Below are 19,990 nucleotides of genomic sequence, written 5' to 3' on the forward strand. Positions count from 1 at the left end.
AGCTAAAATACACAAAATCAATCACCATATAAAACTAAAACAATGTTTTGTACATGTCTAATCAATCATAGTATGGATCCTATATCCTCTATCAGTAATTTGATACATCTGGGATTTGTTATTTATATATACAAATCAAAACCTTTCTTAAATATTATACAAATCAACAATGGACAGCAATTAACTACAAAGAAACAGATTTTGCAGAATCCACCCCAAGCTAGAAGTTTTCTAGTTACCTGCTAGATTTCAAAATCTGACTGCATGGTGACTGCATCAACCCAACAATCCAATATTCCTTGACAGACCACCGGAAATAATTCACATAACCAACGGCAGAAAACCACAAACAAAACAGAGTAGATTCCTAACAACATAAATAAGTCGCTATCTTTCAAAGACATCCTCTCTTTGTGCATAAGCAACTTCATCAGACAAAAGCAAAATGCAGAGTATCATACCTAGGCATTTTCTTGTAGCTTCTTCTAGTATAAATTAGGTCATTAAAACCTATCGAAGCTAAAGAAAATCTTGTGGCATATGGACGGAAGAAACGAAACATTTAATCACTAAAAGGCATTAAAAAAGATGAGCTTAGAAGGATAAAGAAAACAGATCTCTTAGCATCAAGCACTTTGAATCAAGATTTCCAAATATCATTTTCATGGTTGTTCCATAGCTAGACTCAAGTGACCGTACAGCACCAATTTATTTAACTCAGTCATTTCAGAGTAGAAATAGCTTCAAGATTATTGCCAAGCCATATCAACCAGAAATCATATTAAAGTAGGAAATTCTAAACTTTAATCAACTTTACATGTAAAGTTAATAAAAGGCTTCCTCAATTGGAGAGATTTAAATAAATAAATAAATAAAAAGTTTACAAAAAATTTGGAAAGCAAAAATACCTAAATCATGCTATATTTTATATACAGTTGTCTTCTTTAGAAGAGACTTGGGTATAAACAAAAAAGAGTTGGATGACTCATTTTTTACAACTCATAGAATCATAGCACATCCCTGCCCAAGATCACCCAGCAAAGACCTAGATCCTCTCCTCTATAATCCACCTCGAGAAGAAGTTATTTAGCAAAGAAAATCCTAGCTCAAAAAGGTTTTAAATAAAATTTACATACCATAGCCAAAAGGAAGGTAGTTACTTGATAACAATAGTACTCAAGTTTGATAAAATAAAGTAATGTAAGTTATTGACTAGACTCATCGTCCCAAATTTGAGATAACGTCTTACTCTATTAGATGATGACATGATTAATGACCACTCAAGTTATTTTGAAAATGAAGTTCTAGCTCTCTTGCTCACTTTAAGGAATTGCTAACCAATAAAAGCATATGCAAGGGTTTTTTAAGTAGAAATTACTGACACAATACAGACATCAAAGATTAAAAAATCATAATCAACTATTAGCTACAGAAACAATTGGCATGGAGTTGATGGAACCATGACAAATTCAAGGAGGTTTCAAGATGAGTCAAAAAAACCTCGTTAATACTTGAAATCAAGTGCATCAATTTTTACTTAGTACATCAGAAAGAAGTAGAACAAAAGGAACAAAGACTAAAAACAACACAAGAACTACAAAGGGGGACATGTAGCTTATGAGCATTAAACACTGAGAAGGATGTTAGCTAAAAATTATTTACAACATAATCAACTTTCAAGCATAGGGTTTATATGGAAATATATTACTTTGAACTATGGTTTCAAACAAAACCTTAGTTTATCATAAATTTACTACTTTGTATCTAATCTTTATTCATATTGAAGAACACTAAGTTACCCCCATTTTTAATGCCATCCCAATTCAACTTCGGGTCAATGATAACGACACTTTCGGCATGCTTTCAACCTAAGCTTGTAGGCTTCCTTCTTATTACACTCCTTAGTCGCAAGTTCCTTGGCCATTTTAACTTCATCGGTCTTCTTGGCAAGCTCAATGATCTTACCTTGAAGCTCCTTTTTGGTAGACTCAAGCTCACACACAACCTTCCACATTTGTTGACGATTCTTTTTTATTACCTCGTCTAATTTATTCTTTTCATCCTCAAGATTTTTCTTAAGCTTTTGGATCTCAACATCATAATCTTTACAAACATCTTGACATGTAATGCTTTCTTTTAAAATCTCCTCATTAAGACCATCATCCATCTCACTTTTCAACTTCTTTGTAGGCACAAGACATTCCGTGAGCTTCCTATACAAAGTTTGTGTTGGTTGCCTTTGCATAGTTACCTTTGAAAAGGACAAATCTTTGAAGTGAAAAGCATGGCTATCTATTATCTCCCCCTCTTCGATATCATAATCTTGAGAGTACTCATCATTTCCATCTAGTATCTCCCCCTCCTCGAGATCATAATCTTCATAGTGCTCACATAACGCCTCCCTCTTCTTGAAACCAAAACCTTTGGAGTGTGAAGCATTACTATGTACCACCCTTCCCTCCTTAATATCATAACCTTCGGAGTGCGGAGCGTTCTTATGTGGAACCTCCCCCTCCTTAATAGCATCATTTTCCAAGTGTGGGGTGTTGTAATGTAGCATCTCTTCCTCTTCAATATCCATGACTTTTGCATCACAAACCCTACAATAAGAGGGAATTGTTATGCCATATTCACCTCCTTTAATATGGTGGATATCAAAATTAGTTTGGGCGAACCTTAGTGAAGAAGCACAAATGGCAAATGTTGAGGCTTCACTTCTCCCTAATCCTTGGTTAGAGGAACGGTAACAATTGTCACTTTGTTGACCACTAGTAGTAACTTCTTTATTAAGAGAATTGTTCAACAAGGGAAGTTTTTGTACATCTAGAGGAAACTCCAAAGTGTTTTTTGCAGTAATTTCTGCAAAACGTTTAATATTGTAAGCTAACAAAAAACATAATTAAGAATTTTCAAAAAAAATTTAAAATCGAGAAAAGAAAGGAAAAAAACATAAGTGCGATTGGAAAAGGTCAAATCTAATTCGAATATAATAGAGGTGATCAACTACGGCCTGACTCAAAAAAGAATGGGTTTGAAGTACAATTTTAGTTAAAAACCCAAACTCGGCTTGAAAATAGTCGAAAAAGCCTGCCACTTTTATGCGGGTTAGGGCTTGAGATTTTATGCTAAGGCCCAATCCGGCCCAATTTTAAAGAATGCTATCACTTTAATTTGAAGGAAATCAACATCTTCATCTCAATTTTTGATGGAAATCAACATCTTCATCTTCACATGTACTTTAGCTTCGAATGCAAGATAATGACCCCAATTCAATTAGGAACACACCTTATCTTACCACCTTGCACCTTGAAGTGTAAACCCCATTTCTAAGTGTGCCATAAGAAAGAACTCAAACTACACTATTTGAAGTCTTTTTGTTTCATGGTTTAAAAATAAGGTTAAAAAAAATATGCTATACAATACAAGTTAACGACTATCCTAAAATTTTTATTTTAACATTTGGCCAATCAAAAGCACAAAAGAAATACATTATACTTCCCATTTCCAATAACAAACATTGCTTGATAAGAAAAAAATGCTCCATACCCAAAACATGTTTATAATTAACTTTTCACAAAAGATTTAAAGAGGAAAGTAGTTGATTGGCTATCTAATGTAAAGTTTTTAAAAGGTTAGAAGTAACGAGAGTTAAAAGACGGTGTGAGGACCAAAAAGTTTAGTTTGAAGAAGACATGATTATTAAAATTTGTCTTTCTAAAAATGGAATTGTAAGAGAATCATAATAAATAGGTAAAAAAAAAAAAAAAAAAAAAAAAAAAAAAAAAAAAGGGAAGTATAGAAAGTACTCTAAGACAAAAGGAGTATGTATTAAAACTCATAGGGAGTAATATAGATAGCAAATTTACAAATTAGTTCAATTCCTCCATATCTCTAGAGAATATTTGAGAAAGCCACAATAAGCTTAGCTAAAAAAGGAGTTATCAAAGGCACTTTATCCCATAGAAAACTAACCACACAAGATAACATCCTTCAATTTTAACCAAAACTTTCTACCCAATCACCCTAAGTACAGTTCACCGAAGCACTTTCTTCCCATTCTCCATAAAAAAAAACCCACAAAGCGAGATGTTCGAAGAGCACACTCATTATGAATAGCAAAGAGTCTTCTCCAAAGATAGCTTACTTGTTCACAATGAAGGAAAACTTTTAAAGACTTCTACATTTTGATCTAATCAGATTTCCAACTTCCATCTAATTATGTAGCCAACTTATGTCCATGTTGATAGAGCATAACTCATGTTGACCATTACATCTTCCAAGAATAATTGCAAGACTTTTTTATCTTCGTATGCATTGTACGAGTCAAATCCAATTTCCAAAAAGGCAAAGAGGGTTGCATAAGCACAAAATCCCTTGTCAATACGGCAATTTAAGAAGGATGGACAACAAATATCTTCAAATTAACAATTATGGGGCTCACTCCAATCAAACACATGTTCCGTTATAGGACTTATAACTTAAACCTTTACGAATTTAGTCCTCGAGCCGTCTAATTTGTATATGCCTGTTTCAAATACATGGTAATCCAAATTGCAAAGCAAGCTAAAGTACATTCCTTACTGCTTTTCAACAAACTAGCATTCTCAACCCTTCAACAAACTACATTTTGTTGTTACCCACATAAAACATACTTCCTCCGTTCTATTAATATTGCAACAAGGAGGAAATTACGCATCCCAAAGCACATTTTATATGCTAAATATCTATAATTGAGTAAGAGTAAAAATTATAAAAATTTGAAATTGTGAAAGTATTTTATGAGACAAATCCAACAAAATCCCACATGACTATATTTTGTTTAACGTATAAATCATATTATATGGTCAAACAAGAGTGATGAATAGTGCAAAAAGCCCATTGTTGCAATATTAATAGAGCAGAGGAAATATTATATAACACTCCGTTGAAAAAATTATGCAACATGTCCCTCTTCGGAACAATCAAATATTTTTGAATGCATACCACTTTTTGAACCCAATACCTAATTTCCTATACTTTTTCATTAACCTATAATGCTTAAACTTGATACAAGTCACACTCGGGGGATGATCCAAGCCATATCCGTGTATCAAATACCAACAATTAAAAATTTCAGGACTTGAGGACACTTTCATAAGAACATACAGGATCAAAGAGATAATGTGAAGGTATTAAGAGAGGGCCAAAGACCAAGTGCTCGGATACAAGTAAGATAACATTAGCTAGAAGCATGATGCTTTCGACAACCATTATCAGCTATCATTATCATCTCAAAAGTCAACATGTTTGAAGGAGTTTTAATTTTTATTTCTTGCTTGTTTTAATCCAACAAAGACAAGACTTTCTATACGAGTTATTATAATTAAGTAGCCATACCTCCAATGTACCATTATGCTCTTTTGTTAAACTCCATGCTAATCAAACATTACTTAAGATTGCAAACATTCCTTCTGTTTTCTTTAAATTTAACCATTTACTCTAGACTATTATATTAGGAGATTTGAGTGGGTGTAAGAAAAAGGTTCATAAAGTAAAAGACATGTAGCGAAAAAAATGGGTGGGTGTAAAAGGTAGGTAAAGTAAGAGATGATAGGAGAAAAGTTGTGAACATTAAAAGGTAAGGGGGTAAGATAGTTAAATTGTATTTGTCTTACGTAGAATAAAGTAAAATTGGAGACAACATATACTCGGTACAGAAAGTGGGTACATCACAATACAAAAAACACAAGGAGTGCTTTGATGCCACTGAATATATAATTTCATGTAACAAACTTATTAAAAGTGGTCTAATTGGTCTCAATAACCTCCATGTTAAGGATAGGGAGTCATGATATAGTAGAAGGTGACAATTGTCTCTCAATCTCATGAAGCAATAACACTTATCCTTGTGGAAACACATGTGGCACTAGGTTGTAAGTAGTCTGTAATGCAAACTTTACTACTACGTACATAGTGAACAAGTAATTAAAGGGTAAAACGAGAAAAAAGATTCGGCAGATCAAGCAAGTGATGCTATCCCGTGAAAAAATAGGAAAGAATCATATCATAAATAGTTGAAAACATACCTTGATTGGTTATTTTATGATCAACTTGGGGAGCTCTTTCTTTGGCATTAATGTCATCTCTTATACCGTTTAACTGACAAAATTCTTGATTAAAGGCTTCAGCATGCACTCCATCCATCTTTAAAGGATTTATGTTAATAAAGGTGTCAACTCCATCTGACGCGCATAACTTCTTCTGCATAACAGCTTTTGGTGCAGAAAAATGTCCAAATATTCAACCATGTTAATTAATTAGCTCCACAAAAAGGAAAAGCTAGATAATTGGCTGATATAGACTCAAGTAGATCATCGCAAAAGTACAACTGTTACCTATGGCTGGAGAACCATGCAAGGTAGGTTCGCGAGCATCTACATCCTTCCATGAGAATGTCGATTTCTTACACCTTTTACTCCTAGCTCTCTTGCAATGAGGACCTAAGGTGGGTATAAGATCTAATTTAGCTTGAGTCAATCTCTTTCTCTTCATCCCGGAGAAGGATCTTGAACCAATAGCTGAAAGACCCATAACTATAACTTTATGGGGTTCACCATCCTCACTAGAAATCTTCTGACAAGCATCAACAGTACCATTAAAAAACCTGATATTCTCATCAAAATGACCTGCATTGTATTTCTCATCCATTTCAAGACTGGAGTCATCAAGAACCAGAGTTTGATGGGCAAAACAGTCGTACACAACTTCTCCGTATTTTTCAACTGGTTTATCAAGATTGGAAGCTAAGGGAGGAGGGAAACAACTCATACTATGAATAACTATTTTCCCCGATGGACTTGCTAATAAAACTACTCCCCTCATAATCTCTTCAGGGCATTCCATGAAAGAAGAAACAGCTTCCTCGTACTCTTCTCCATCATTTAATAGATAGTCCAAGGATAGTGAATCTGTATAATTTAGTTCTGAGATGCTATGCTGCGATGATGGTGGCAAAATGCACAATGGTTTTATCTCTTCTTCAACATAAACAATTGCATTCTTATCTGCAAAATCCCATAAACAAAACCTTGTTAGATACATGCAATGATCCAATAATAGGCAGAGAATAATAGTCATTGGAGCTTGCATGATCGGGGAATATAACCATAGAGGAAAGATAAAGTACATTGCTCACTTTCCCTTTCAAGTGCTATAGTAGAATCTTCAAAACATTCTTCAGTCCTAGTGACATAGGAATTGAGATCTTCGAATTCCATTGATGGAGAACAGTACTCACAAAACCAATCAAAAGTATCATTGATGCTTCCAGGTGATATGCCAATGCAGTATCTGGAAGAAAAAAAAATTTACCAAGGTGATATATATATATATATAAATGAAAGCACAATAGTATCTGGAAAAAAAAATATACAAAGGTGATATACCAAAAGGAAAGCATAACAATATCTGGTTAACAAAAACAGTTTTAAACAATGTCCCATTCGGCTTTTTTATGTTATCGTTGTGCATGTGCAGGATCATCTACATGTTCTCTCTCTTTTTTTTTTCTTTTTTTTTTAAAAAAAAACTTGAGTACTTGACTAGAACTGCCAGTTCACTCAACTAGCCACTAAACCATACAGAGAAAAAAAAACTTACTGGTGCACGGTAGTATCTGAGCACTTTGAGCAGTAAATCAAAGCATTTGAGAAACCACAATGCCCACAAACGTTGCAAACTTTTACCTAACAATAACAATAAGCTCTTATCAAACACCTGTAATGTCAATTTCATTTATGATGAAAGCAAATCCTTATGTATGAAATGGACAATAATATAAACACAAGCCTTCAGCCTCAAGTATATAGAAGTACTACATATATTATATTAATTTTCATCTGCATGAAACAAGGAAGACCCTAAGATTATTCTCTACCAAATGCACGTGTACAAATGATGTAGAAAGTTAAATATCTCAATATGCTTTCCAGCAAAGCATGTTCGTAGTTTTTTAATCATGATATTTCTCCACAGGAAGTCAATAAGGTAAAATGTTTATTCCTTCTTCCCTCGACATCCCCCCTCTCTTTTTCCTTGGAGACCGAGAAATGGGTACAACAAAAGAGGGGTTGAATATTTATGACTACTACAAACAACCGGATGAAATCCATCCAAAAGAATTTTAAAAAAGAATCCAGATAAAACACCAAATAATCTAATGGACCCATCAATACCCGAAACTTAACATAAGCATCAATGATCCACAAATCCAAAACTTAACAATACCCCCCACCCCCCAACAAAACTACATCAATGCACCACCATTAGCAGTAATACAGAAAGGCTACAATTAATTATTACTTTGTAACGTAAGCAGTAGAATGCAACTTCAGGATCACTCCCATCCATACTATATGATAAGTTTTTATCCTATAAACACAACAAGTGGAAATTTTCATCTAGAATTGAAATTTTCGTCTCCCAAAGGGAAATAAGAATTGTAGTAACTATAAAGGACTACAATCAACAATCAATATTTCAAACCCCACATATTAATCACAACAGAAATTCTTTTTGACAACCAACAGATTTTTTTAAACAACAAAACAACTTTAATTTTAAAGTTTTGAATTTAATACCATAGAAGTGATATAACATAACCCTGTGTTTATAATTGTTCTTCCTATTATAAGTTCACATTCGCACCCCTTTCCAAAATAACCCCAAATAAACAATTCAGGTAAATCATAAACAATCCATCACTATAATCAGACATTAATATCAAGAATTATATTTAAACATAAACAACAAGAAATGTACTACTGTATATATAATAATCTCAAAACTTAAAAAACTATAATCAACAATCTATCACTGTAATCAAACATCAACATCAAGAAAAGGTAATACAAAAAAATTAAAAATAAAACATTATTAAACTGATTTTCACCTGGGTCCCCTTTGAAATTTCCACAACTTCAATTCCCTCCTTTGGTCCACAATTTCCCATCATTCCTACAAAACAAAAGAACATACACGTTAAAAAAATAACGAAAAAAGGACAAAAAATAAACCCCAAAAACAGGGGAAGTCTAGAGTACATCGAAGGGTTAAAATACTTAATAATTTCACACTCAATCTTCAATGGCGTTCACACCTGAGTGAATTTTGGGTATTGTTGAAACCCTAATGAAATAAAGGGAAATCAAAGAAGCAAAATTAGGGTTTAATAACAATGGAAGTGGAAAGGGTTAATTAATTGAACTCTAATTAAGAGAATAATTAGGGTTTTTGATGAAAGTAGGGGGGAGAGTGATTGTTTGAAGTGTTAATTTTGGGGAATTTTGTAGGGTTTTCATGGAATTCTGACGCTTCGAAGAATTCATATGATCACTACTCGTATTGAAAGTGTAGGAGATGAGTGAGGAGATGAGTGTCAATTTTCAGATGGGGTTTTTTGTGGGCCATGGAGTGGAGAAAGTTCGAGGGTTTAAGAGTTGATAACTGATACCTGTGCTTTGTACCTTACAAATTTTTACCATACACCCCACGACAATGAACATTACCAGCATGCGTGCCCGTCCTCGCCTTATTTCATTTATGAATTTTCTGTAATTTTTTACTCCGTATAAGGTATAACATATTCAATTTTATAAATGTTCATTTATGTATCATTAGATTTTCATTTTTATAATGAGTTATTTGTTCAAATTAATGTACTTTTTGAATTGAATTTCAAGAATTTTCAATAAATAAAAAATGAGAGCAGATTTATTTATAAGAATTGTTGCATTTAACTTATTCTTATTATAAGAAGTATTGCATCATCCAATGTTCATTTTTGTTTGTTTATGTTTCAACAAATGTTCATTTTTATATCATCACATATTCATTTGAAAAGCTATGTGTAAGTTTCCTAGTAATATGTATGCAAATACATACGTATTAGAATTCTATTTATTTAAAAAAAACGTTGTTAAAAAATAATTTCTACTATATAATGAATTTAATTTGATTACAATATAATGCATTTCTATACAACTATAATATTACATGTAATAATTGTTTTATAAACATATAAGTGTACCAAATGTACATACATGTCTTGTTAATTAAATGAATATTATTTGTTATATTTGGTATAATAAAGTGTATATCTATCCTCCATGTTGCACTTCTAATCATATATTTGTGTGTTTTCCATGAATTTTCCATGAAAAATATAATTTGAGCACAATATATATGTCGCCTTTAACTTCCTCACATGATTATCCTATACAATAAGAGATCCATAAAGTTTTATTTAAAAAAAAAAAACACAATAATAACAACACATTCCAAACAAAAGTACGTGACATCTATGAATTCAAAATTGAACATTTACACATGAATAACAATTAAGAATACAGAATTGAACACACTATAGAGATATAAAAATCTTTCAATGTGAGAATGAAAATGTATAAAATCTAAATGAACATGTATTAAATTCTAAATGAACATTTATCAATATAAAAAAGAACATATGTCAAAATCCAAATGCATATATATTAATAGTAAATGACAATTAATAATAATTCAGTATATCAAAATACAAATTAATATGGATTGATATTATAAATGGATGAATACCATAAAAATATATTATATTTTAGAATAGAATTAATTGTCAAAGGTCTATGATGAATGAACAATATATGATTTATTTTTGAACATTTTTTAACTTCACTACTACAAAAAAAACCCTATCGAGTCGCCTGTAAATGACCTAACGAGTCGCTTTAAAGGCGACTCCACAACCACCAACACAATAGCTTCCAATTTTAGGAGTCGCCTCTGAGGCGACTTGATAGCTTTTATATAAGTCGCCTATTAGTTGTTAGGCGACTCTATTTGTTAAGCTATTGTGTCTCTTGTGTTGAAAGAGGCAAGCATGCTTGATCTCTGCTTCTTTGCCTGGAAGGTTGAATTTCTTGCCATTATGCCAAAGTTACTTTTCATATATATATATATATATATATATATATATATGATATTGTAACTATTTTATATACATTTTCAGGATTAATCTATCGAGTCGCGTCTTACGTATTAGGCGACTTATTAGGTAGTGTTTATATAATAAAGCACCTAACAAGTCGGACTTTTAGAGTCACCTATATATAGGGTGCGACTTGTAAACATATCGAGTCGCCTCATACTTATTAGGCGACTTGTTATGTTGAGGTTAGAATCAACAAAGCACCTAATGAGTCACCTAATATACATGAGGTGACTTGATAGGTTTACAAGTCGCACCATATATGCATGTGACTCTATAACCCGACTTATTAGGTGGCTTAAATTAGATTTTTAAAGTAACCTGTATATAAGGTGCGGCTTTTTAACCTATCGAATCACCTTATAAATATCATGCGACTCATTAGGTGAGAGTCATAGATAAGAAAACTCACCTATTGAGTCGCCTAATATGTATAAGGCGACTCGACAGGCTTTTGAGTCGCACCTTATGTACAGGTGACTTTGAAAATCTAATTTAAACCACCAAATAATCCGGATTATAGAATCACATGCATATATTGGGCGACTTGTTAACTTATCAAGTCACTTCATATATATTAGGCGACTCGTTAGGTGCTTTGTTGACTTTAACCCCAACTTAACAAGTCGCCTAATAAATATGAGGCGACTCGATAGGTTTATAAGTCGCACTTTATGTACAGGTGACTCTAAAAGTCCGACTTATTAGGGGTTTTTTGTAGTAGTGCTTGTGAATGAACAATTGAACATACATTAATATATGTATGAATATACACATATCCAAATGAATGTCTATATATGTATCAAACTCAAATAAACATATATCAATATTAAAGTTAAAATGTATATACGTAGTATTATATTCAAATGACACTCATGAGCATATATTAAGTTAATATGAAGTTATGTATGTATTATTATATTTCATGTGGATATCTTCAATATGAGAATGAACATGTACGTATTTAAAATCATATAATGAACATTTGTTTAAATACCAGTACTAGTAAACATTCATTAATGCATGAATGATTATAAACAAACTAGGGTAAGTAGATCTAAAGTAATAATGTTATTGATAATGTATGTACTAATATTATAATGAACATCTATCAAAATGAAAATGAACATTATTAATCGAAAAGTCATTTTCAATATAAACTAATTTAAATCTTAGTAATTCTACGAAAACTCAAATAATCCAGAAAATTAGCACAATTATACTCTATACTAAATTTTAAATGGCAACAATTTCCTAATACCTTACTCTCTCTGTCCTATAATAATTGATAATATGTTTTCAAAATTAGTAATTACAATTTGAATATTAGTCCTTCTATAAATGAACATGAAGTTCATAAAAAATGAACATTTACGACAAATTAAATTTACTTGTTGAAAATTAACCGAATGATAGGCTAATACACAATCAATAAATAAGTTCTTGATGTTACAGTTCCTGCTATCCAATATTCAAACTTATCGCAATTAAGACTCTAGTTGTTAGTTTGAATATAAAAAATGATTTTTGTACAAATAACACACAAATTACCTCCAAATAACTAATCAATTGACTATTGTAGCAACAATAACAGAATTTCTATATTAAAAAACTTATATCAATCTAACCTCAAAAAATCTAAATCATAAAAGCACTTAGTTTGTAGTAAATTGCATCAAATTCATCACAACCATCAAAGAATAATAAACCAAATGCAGATTAAAAATTCAATCGCAATAACACACAAATTACCTCCAAAAAATCTAAATCATAGAAGACGATCGAATTGAAAGAGAAAGAAAAGAGGGGAGAACAGGAGAGAGAGAGAGGAGAGGGGAGAACAGAAGAGAGAAAGAGCGGCTGAGAGGACATGAGGTAGGGTTTGGGGTTTATAAGGGGGGGCTTTTTTTTTTAATTGATTATTGCCACGGGTTTAAACCGGTGGCCTTTACCATTTATGCCACCGGTTCGGTTTGAACCGGTGGCAATGTGAATTAGCCTATCCCGCCCATTTTTTAAGCCACCGGTTTTCGAAAACCGGTGGCCATAGAGCGCTGCCTTTTTGTATTTTTCTACTAGTGGTAACTCCCCAGACAAAGTAACCCCTGACTGACTTAGTAACCCTTGACTGACCTGGTAACCCCTAGTAACCCCTAGTAACCCCTAACCGATCTAGTAACCCCTAACCTAGTAACCCCAAGTAACCCCTAACCGACCTAGTAACCCCTAACCTAGTAACCCCTAACCGACCTTATAACCCCGAACCTAGTAACCCCAAGTAACCCCTAACCGACCTAGTAACCTTTAACCTAGTAACCCCTAACCAAGTAACCCCTAACCTAATAACCCCTAGTAGGCTAGTAATCCCAAGTAACCCCTAACCGACCTAGTAACCCTTAGTAACCCCCTATTTAGTAACCCGGTCCTAACCGACCTAGTAACCCCTGACCAATCTAGTAACCCCTAGTAACCCCCGACCTAGTAACCATTAACCCACACCCACTACAAGAAATAAAATATTTTGCGACAGCCAAAATTTGTCGCAAAAATAGTAAAAACCGTCGCAAAAAATAGTTGCGACAGTCAACTGTCGTAAACCGTTTGTCGCAAAATTTTATTTTTGCGACAGTTTGACTGTCGTAAAACTTTTTTTACGACGATTTTACTAATTTCAGTGACAATTTTATTTTTTGTCGTAATAATTAATCTGCGACAGCTAAAAACCGTCGCAAACTACGACAGCCATGAAAACTGTCGCAAACACCAACTTTAACGACAGCTAAAAGCCGTCGCAAAAAAATAAAAATAAATTAAAAAAAAAAACGAAATCCCTCAACCCAGCCACATCCCTCCTTTAACCCTTACCCACAATAGCCCAGTCGCATAACCTATAACCACCACCAACCTCCACCAAAAACCACCTAGAGCCGCCACACACTTTGCACCGCCACCCAAAACCACCAAATTAAGCGCAGAAAACACATAAACCCACAAACCACCCTAGATCTGAAATTAAACCAAAAAAATCTAAAATCCAACAGTTCCCCCTTACATTAACCACCGACAACCCCCTAACCTTGCACCCAAAAAAATAAACATTAAGATCTAAAAATTAAACCCCAACAAAAAAAAAAAAAAAAAAAACAACATAATAACAAAAGATAAATGAAAATATAAAACAAATACATAAAAATAACAAACAAGAAATACAAATATACATCAAATAATCCAAAACGAAGAATAAATCAAACAAAAAAGTTAATGAAATAACATAAATTATCAAAAACGGTACAAAATTCAAACAAAAATGCCACGAAAAATCAAACGAAAATAAATGACAAAATAACAAGATCTAACAATTTAAACTAAAATCAAATGAAGATGAACGAAAATAATTAACATACCTTTGAAACTTTCCTCTTCTTTGGGTTTTAATGGTCAAATTCGACCCTAAAAACTCCAGATCTGGAATTTTTTTGGTCCAATTTGGCTAAAAAAACCTCACCATCACGATATTGAACTTTAAAAATATGAATATGACTATATAAACCCCTCAGCATTAAGTAGAAAAAAGGATGAGTACGAGAAAGAAAAGAATGCAGGATGAGAAATAGAGAGGAGAAAGGAAAAGAGAGGAAAAAGAGAGGAGGAAGAAAAAGAGAGGAAAGAGAGGAGGAGAAGAGGGGAGATGATCTGAGAAAGAGAGAAGAAAAAAAAATGAAAAGGAGAGAGAAACTAATAGGGAGAGGAGTAATGAATCGGCGAACGATACATTATTAGGGTTTAGTGTGGGATTGTGAGGGTATTTATATAGCGTATGTTTTTTTTTTTTTTTTGAAAAAAACAACTCTGCGACAGCTTTTAACTGTCTCATATTACGACGGTTTTAAAAACCGTCGTAATCTGCGACAGTTTAAAGCTGTCGCAAATATTAAAAAAATTTACAATTATTTTTAATGTCTATTACGACAGTTTTATTGGCCAAAAACCGTTGTAAATCAACGACAGACTAGAAAACTGTCGTAATATTGCGATAAAAACAAAAAACCGTCGTAAAATTTAAAAATTACGACAGTTTTGCTGGCTGTCGTAGAAAAATTGTCGCTATTTGCCCGGATTCTAGTAGTGACCCAAACCCACCGTAACCACCACCAACACCAACCTTTCTCAACCGCCGTCCACAAAACCTTAAACTCCACCACACCACCACCAATTCCCGTACTACTAAAAACCATTAAAATTGTTAAATAAAAAATTAAATCGAACAAATACCTCAAAATAAATATTAGCTTCGAATTTCACTTGAAATATGGCTAAAAAGGCCAAATTCAGCCATAAAAACTCTAGATCTAGAGTTTTCATGGCTAAATTTGGCCTTAAAACCTCTAGCTTGTTTTTCGGCGACGGAGTACGAGGAGCTTCCTTACCCCCTACCACCGCTGCTCCATTTAACTTGTTTAATTTGAGTGGGCTAATTAGAGAAGATGAAAATAGGAGAGAGAAAGAGAAGAGAGGAAAGATAGAAGAGAGTTCATGAAAGGAGTGTGTAGGTGGGAAGAATAAAATAGGAAAGAGAATGGGAGATAGAGAAGAGAGAGAGAAAAAAAATTTTAAAAAAAAAATATATTGCGGCTGGTCGTACGATGCGGGCAGCCGCATATGAAACTTTGTGATGCCCATATAGTATATGTTAAGGATTTTCTTAATTTCTGAACTCTTTCCTTAGTCTTGCACCTAAGCTTATTTGTACTGATTGTTTGTATATAATTTTTTTTGGTAAAATAAAATGATAAATGTTAGCTATAATTATGCAAAATAACATTAAAGGACATTCCCTTAGGCCTTACCCTCTCCTTTAATCCCAAGTGTCTATCTCGCAAGTATTAGAACAAAAGAAAAAACCACGAGGATAAAAGTCTAATCAGGGTCCTCCTTACCAATAAAAGAGATTATGAGATTTTGCCTAGATGTCATTTCGCCTCCAATGTTGATAATAATATGAAATGAATGTAATATATATTCCTCGTAAATCTCTATCAGAAAATAAGTTTTATGGCCCAATGCACCAAATAAAATACTACCTCCGTTTCTTATTATGTGCAACAAAGGAATATTTTATGTCTCACAAATAATACCCCTTTGTTGCACATAATAAGAGACGGAGGTAGTAGATGAAGTGGAGTTAATGATTTGGATTTTTGAATAAGATCTAAAGCATCGTACCTAATTTTAAATCGGGTTTGGGTGTATTGAGATTCTTAAAAATTCAATTTGGATTTGACTCAAACTTCAACAACCAAATTTTAACTCATACTGGATTCAAATTCAAACTGAAATATACGAGTAAAAGAAGCATTTATCACAAGTAATTACGCCCTTGCAAGCTTATTATGTAGTGTGTTGTGCAACTAATTGGTTTTTGGTTTATGTGAACTAGCACATATATATATATATGGGAAGGCTTTTGTGAGAATTTTTCTTATGTGAGAACACTTTATGTTCTAAATTTTTACTCGTATGTTCTAAATTTTAAATCTGATGTTCTAAACTTTTCCCCAAATGTTCTAAATACTTTTCCCCAGATGTTCTAAATTAGTACTCACATGTTCTAAACCATAAATTAGTTAAGTTAGATGTTATAAATTTCTAATGACTTATTCAGAAATTTTAACTTATATGTTCCAAATTTTAAAACTTGCGTGTGTTCTAAGATTTTTAGTTATATATTTTAAATTCGAAAGCATATGTTCTAATTTTTACTCACATGTTCTATATTTTTACTTATATGTTCAATATTTTTACTCCCATTTTTGATATTTTATACCAAGTGTTTTAAATTTTTTATTCACACGTTCTAAATTTTAAATCAAATGTTCTAAATTTTAATCATATGTTCTAAATTTCATAAAGCAAATTTTTAAAATTTTTACTCACATGTTCTAATTTTTTAATGTGATGTTCTAAATTATTAGTCATATATTCTAAATTATTAGTCATATGTTCTAAATTTAAATTTGAGTCGCATGTTCTAAATTTTTACTCGTATATAGACCTAATTTTCCTGGGATTGTAGTTCAATCGGTCAGAGCACCGCCCTGTCAAGGCGGAAGCTGCGGGTTCGAGCCCCGTCAGTCCCGACCTAGGCGCTGCAAGCGATCAATTCATCTTTCCACCCTTGGGGGGGAAGGAACTGCAATAAGGCTGCCCCTTGCTCTCTTTCCCTACCTTTTTTGGAGTCCGGGAAAGGAGCGGGGGCAGAAACAAGCGACCGGGCTCGTGAAATCCAATGAGAAGAGGCTCATAAAATAATCCTTCCTCGACTTATTGAGACAGAACGAACTCCCAGCTTAGTCCCTTAAAGAGGAAGCTTAGTTCTTTCAAGCTTATACTTAAATATATATATATATATATATATATATATATATATATATATATATATATATATGGGAAGGATCCGGTGAGAATAGGTTTATATGTGAGAATTCATACTTATATGAGAACTGATCTATAATTTAGAGCACGTGAGTAAAAATTTAGAACATATATATATAGCAAACCTATATGAGTAATATGACCTCAAGGTGAGCAACCACATTTAAATTTGAAAATTTAAAAAGCTAAAATAAAATATTGACAACCTATATACACTACAAAAATAAAAGCTTTTTAGCAACTAAGTTTGGCAACAGATTTTTAAAATGTTGCTAAATAGCAACGAATCTAAATTTTTTCATTGCTTAATTAAAAGCGACATTTTATGCTTTAGTTTTTAATAAACAATGGCTACATATTTTTGATTTGTTGCTTTTTAAAACAAATTGTCTTACTAGTTGTTACTAGACAACATCATATTTTTCTCTTGTTGCCAAATTGTAACAAACTATGACAAAAAATATTTTATTTGTATTGATTTAGAAACAAACAAATACAATGAATTTTTGAATTGTTTCCATTAGAAACAAGTCTTCTAAATTATTGTTGCTAATTGATAACGCATTATTTTGTTTGTTGCCATTGGAAACGAGTTGTGTTACATATTGTTGTTAATTTATATGTAGGCCACTTTTTGCTGTAATGTATAAAATTATTTGTTGCTAAAATGACATCAAATAGAGACGGATTTCAATTTCGTCTCTAATTTAGAGACGGATTTTTTATTTTGTCCCTAATTTGGAGAAAAAAATTTCAATTTCGTCTCTAATATTTTGTTCACTTATTATAAATTATATGCATAGAAGTAAACAAATAGTACTTGGTATAGTTGGTAAGAGATTCACCATCTGACTTTGAGGTCGCAACTCCGACTCCTACCAAATGCGATTCTTGAGACTGGAGATTCAAAGAGCCTTACATGCAAAGTCGAGCCAAGTTGACCTAACCTGAGTGAGATTTCAGATTGGTAAAGGTCGAGATCGGGTTGAACCGAATTGCTAATAGGGATTGGGTTTTTGTCTCGTAGTGTTGATAACAACCAATATTAATGATTTGTAGCTATTTTTATGAACCAACTTTAATAATTTGTTTCTATTTTTAGGAACCAACATTAATAATTTGTTGCTATTTTAGGAACTAACATTAATAATTTGTTGCTAATTTTAGCAACAACCAATGGTAATCTGTTGCCAAAGTTGGCAACGAATGCACCAAAAATAGCAACAATCATGGAAACTATATTTAAATTGATGCAATATTGCAACAAAATTGCTTTGCAACTGGTTTCCAAAATCCCATGGCAACAAGCCTTTTAGCAACAACAAATTTTTGTTTCCAACCCGTTGCTAAGTAGAGTTGGCAACGGATTTTTGGTGAATAGCAACAAATTTTAGTTGATGCTATATTGATTTTTTTTTGTAGTGTATTAACTCCATAGCTTGATAGTTGATACTCCATGATCTTGAGAATGCATTTGAATACTCATCTTGTGATCCATTTTTTTGTCTCTCATAAGCGTCTAAATCAACTTGATTATTTCCCTCTTCTTAGCTTGACAAAACTTGTTCTAAAATAAAAGGTTGGCAAGCTAAGCTTTTAAACATGTCCGAGAGATGTACTCTCATTAAATCAATTCTTAATTCCTATCCGGTTTATTCCATGCAAACCAATATTTTACCGGTTAATATGTTATCAATGACCTTCAAAAAAATGCAAACAATTTCTTTGGAATAGAGTTAATCGATCTAGATATATTCCTAGAACTAATTGGAAGGTTGTTTGTGATCCAATGGCCAAGGGAGGCTTAGGAATTAGAGACCTAAAAAGGTGGAATTTATCTTTCATGGCTAAACTCGGATGGAAAATTCTAACTCAAAAGAATAAGCTTTGGATTGAGATTCTAAAGAACAAATATCTTTAATACTCTAATTTTCTAGACTATATATATTCCTAAAGTTACAGATTCTGTCATTTGGAAAGATATTTTGAGAGGTAGGGACATCCTTAAAAAAGGTATAATTATTAACATAGGTAATGGTCAAGACACCCCCCTTTGGTTCCACCATTGGATCGGTGATTGCCCTATTTATCTCATTCCTAATATTCGCATTCCTGACTCTAAAGGCCATTGGCGTGTTTCCGATATAATTAGGAATAATGAATGGTGCTTAGATAGTATAATTCATCTTATTCCCCCTTCTTTATGCTCTCTAATCTTAGCCTACCCTTTACCTAAACTTGTCAATGTTCCTGATAGATTGAATTGGTCTCTTCACAAAACTGGTGCTTTTACTATTAAATCGGCTTACAACTCTAGTAGCCTTCTTTCTAGTCTCAATTCTACTTTCCTTTCTTCTTTTGCTTGGAAAAGTCTTTGGAAAATCAAAGTCCCTTATAAATATAAGATGCTCATTTGGAATTTAGTGAGGGATATCCTCCCTGATGGAAGCTCTCTTATGAAAAAAAATCCCTTGTTTTGACCCAATGTGCATGAGATGTGAAACCCCTCTTGAGGATAGTATTCACGTTTTTAGGGAC

At 32.8% G+C, this 19,990-nt stretch overlaps 1 protein-coding gene and 1 non-coding gene across 2 annotated transcripts; one reads left to right on the forward strand and one right to left on the reverse strand.

Annotated features, from left to right (window-relative positions):
• Nucleotides 1–5,824: 5,824 nt before the first annotated feature.
• On the reverse strand, nt 5,825–15,255 carry LOC145555432 (uncharacterized). The gene is made up of 7 exons (XM_081617175.1): nt 15,183–15,255; nt 8,930–8,994; nt 8,341–8,409; nt 7,639–7,724; nt 7,166–7,329; nt 6,375–7,043; nt 5,825–6,251 (listed from the first exon to the last, which is right to left on the reverse strand). The coding sequence occupies exons 1-7, from the start codon at nt 15,253–15,255 to the stop codon at nt 6,013–6,015; spliced, it is 1,365 nt and encodes a 454-aa protein (XP_081473301.1). The 3' UTR covers nt 5,825–6,012.
• Nucleotides 15,256–17,083: 1,828 nt separating this feature from the next.
• On the forward strand, nt 17,084–17,157 carry TRNAD-GUC (transfer RNA aspartic acid (anticodon GUC)). The gene has a single exon. It is a non-coding gene; the product is annotated as a tRNA-Asp (tRNA).
• The last annotated feature ends 2,833 nt before the right edge of the window (nt 17,158–19,990 follow it).

Source organism: Chenopodium album, chromosome 8 (genome assembly GCF_948465745.1).
Source record: "Chenopodium album chromosome 8, dcCheAlbu1.1, whole genome shotgun sequence".
NCBI classification, from domain to species: Eukaryota; Viridiplantae; Streptophyta; class Magnoliopsida; order Caryophyllales; family Amaranthaceae; genus Chenopodium; species Chenopodium album.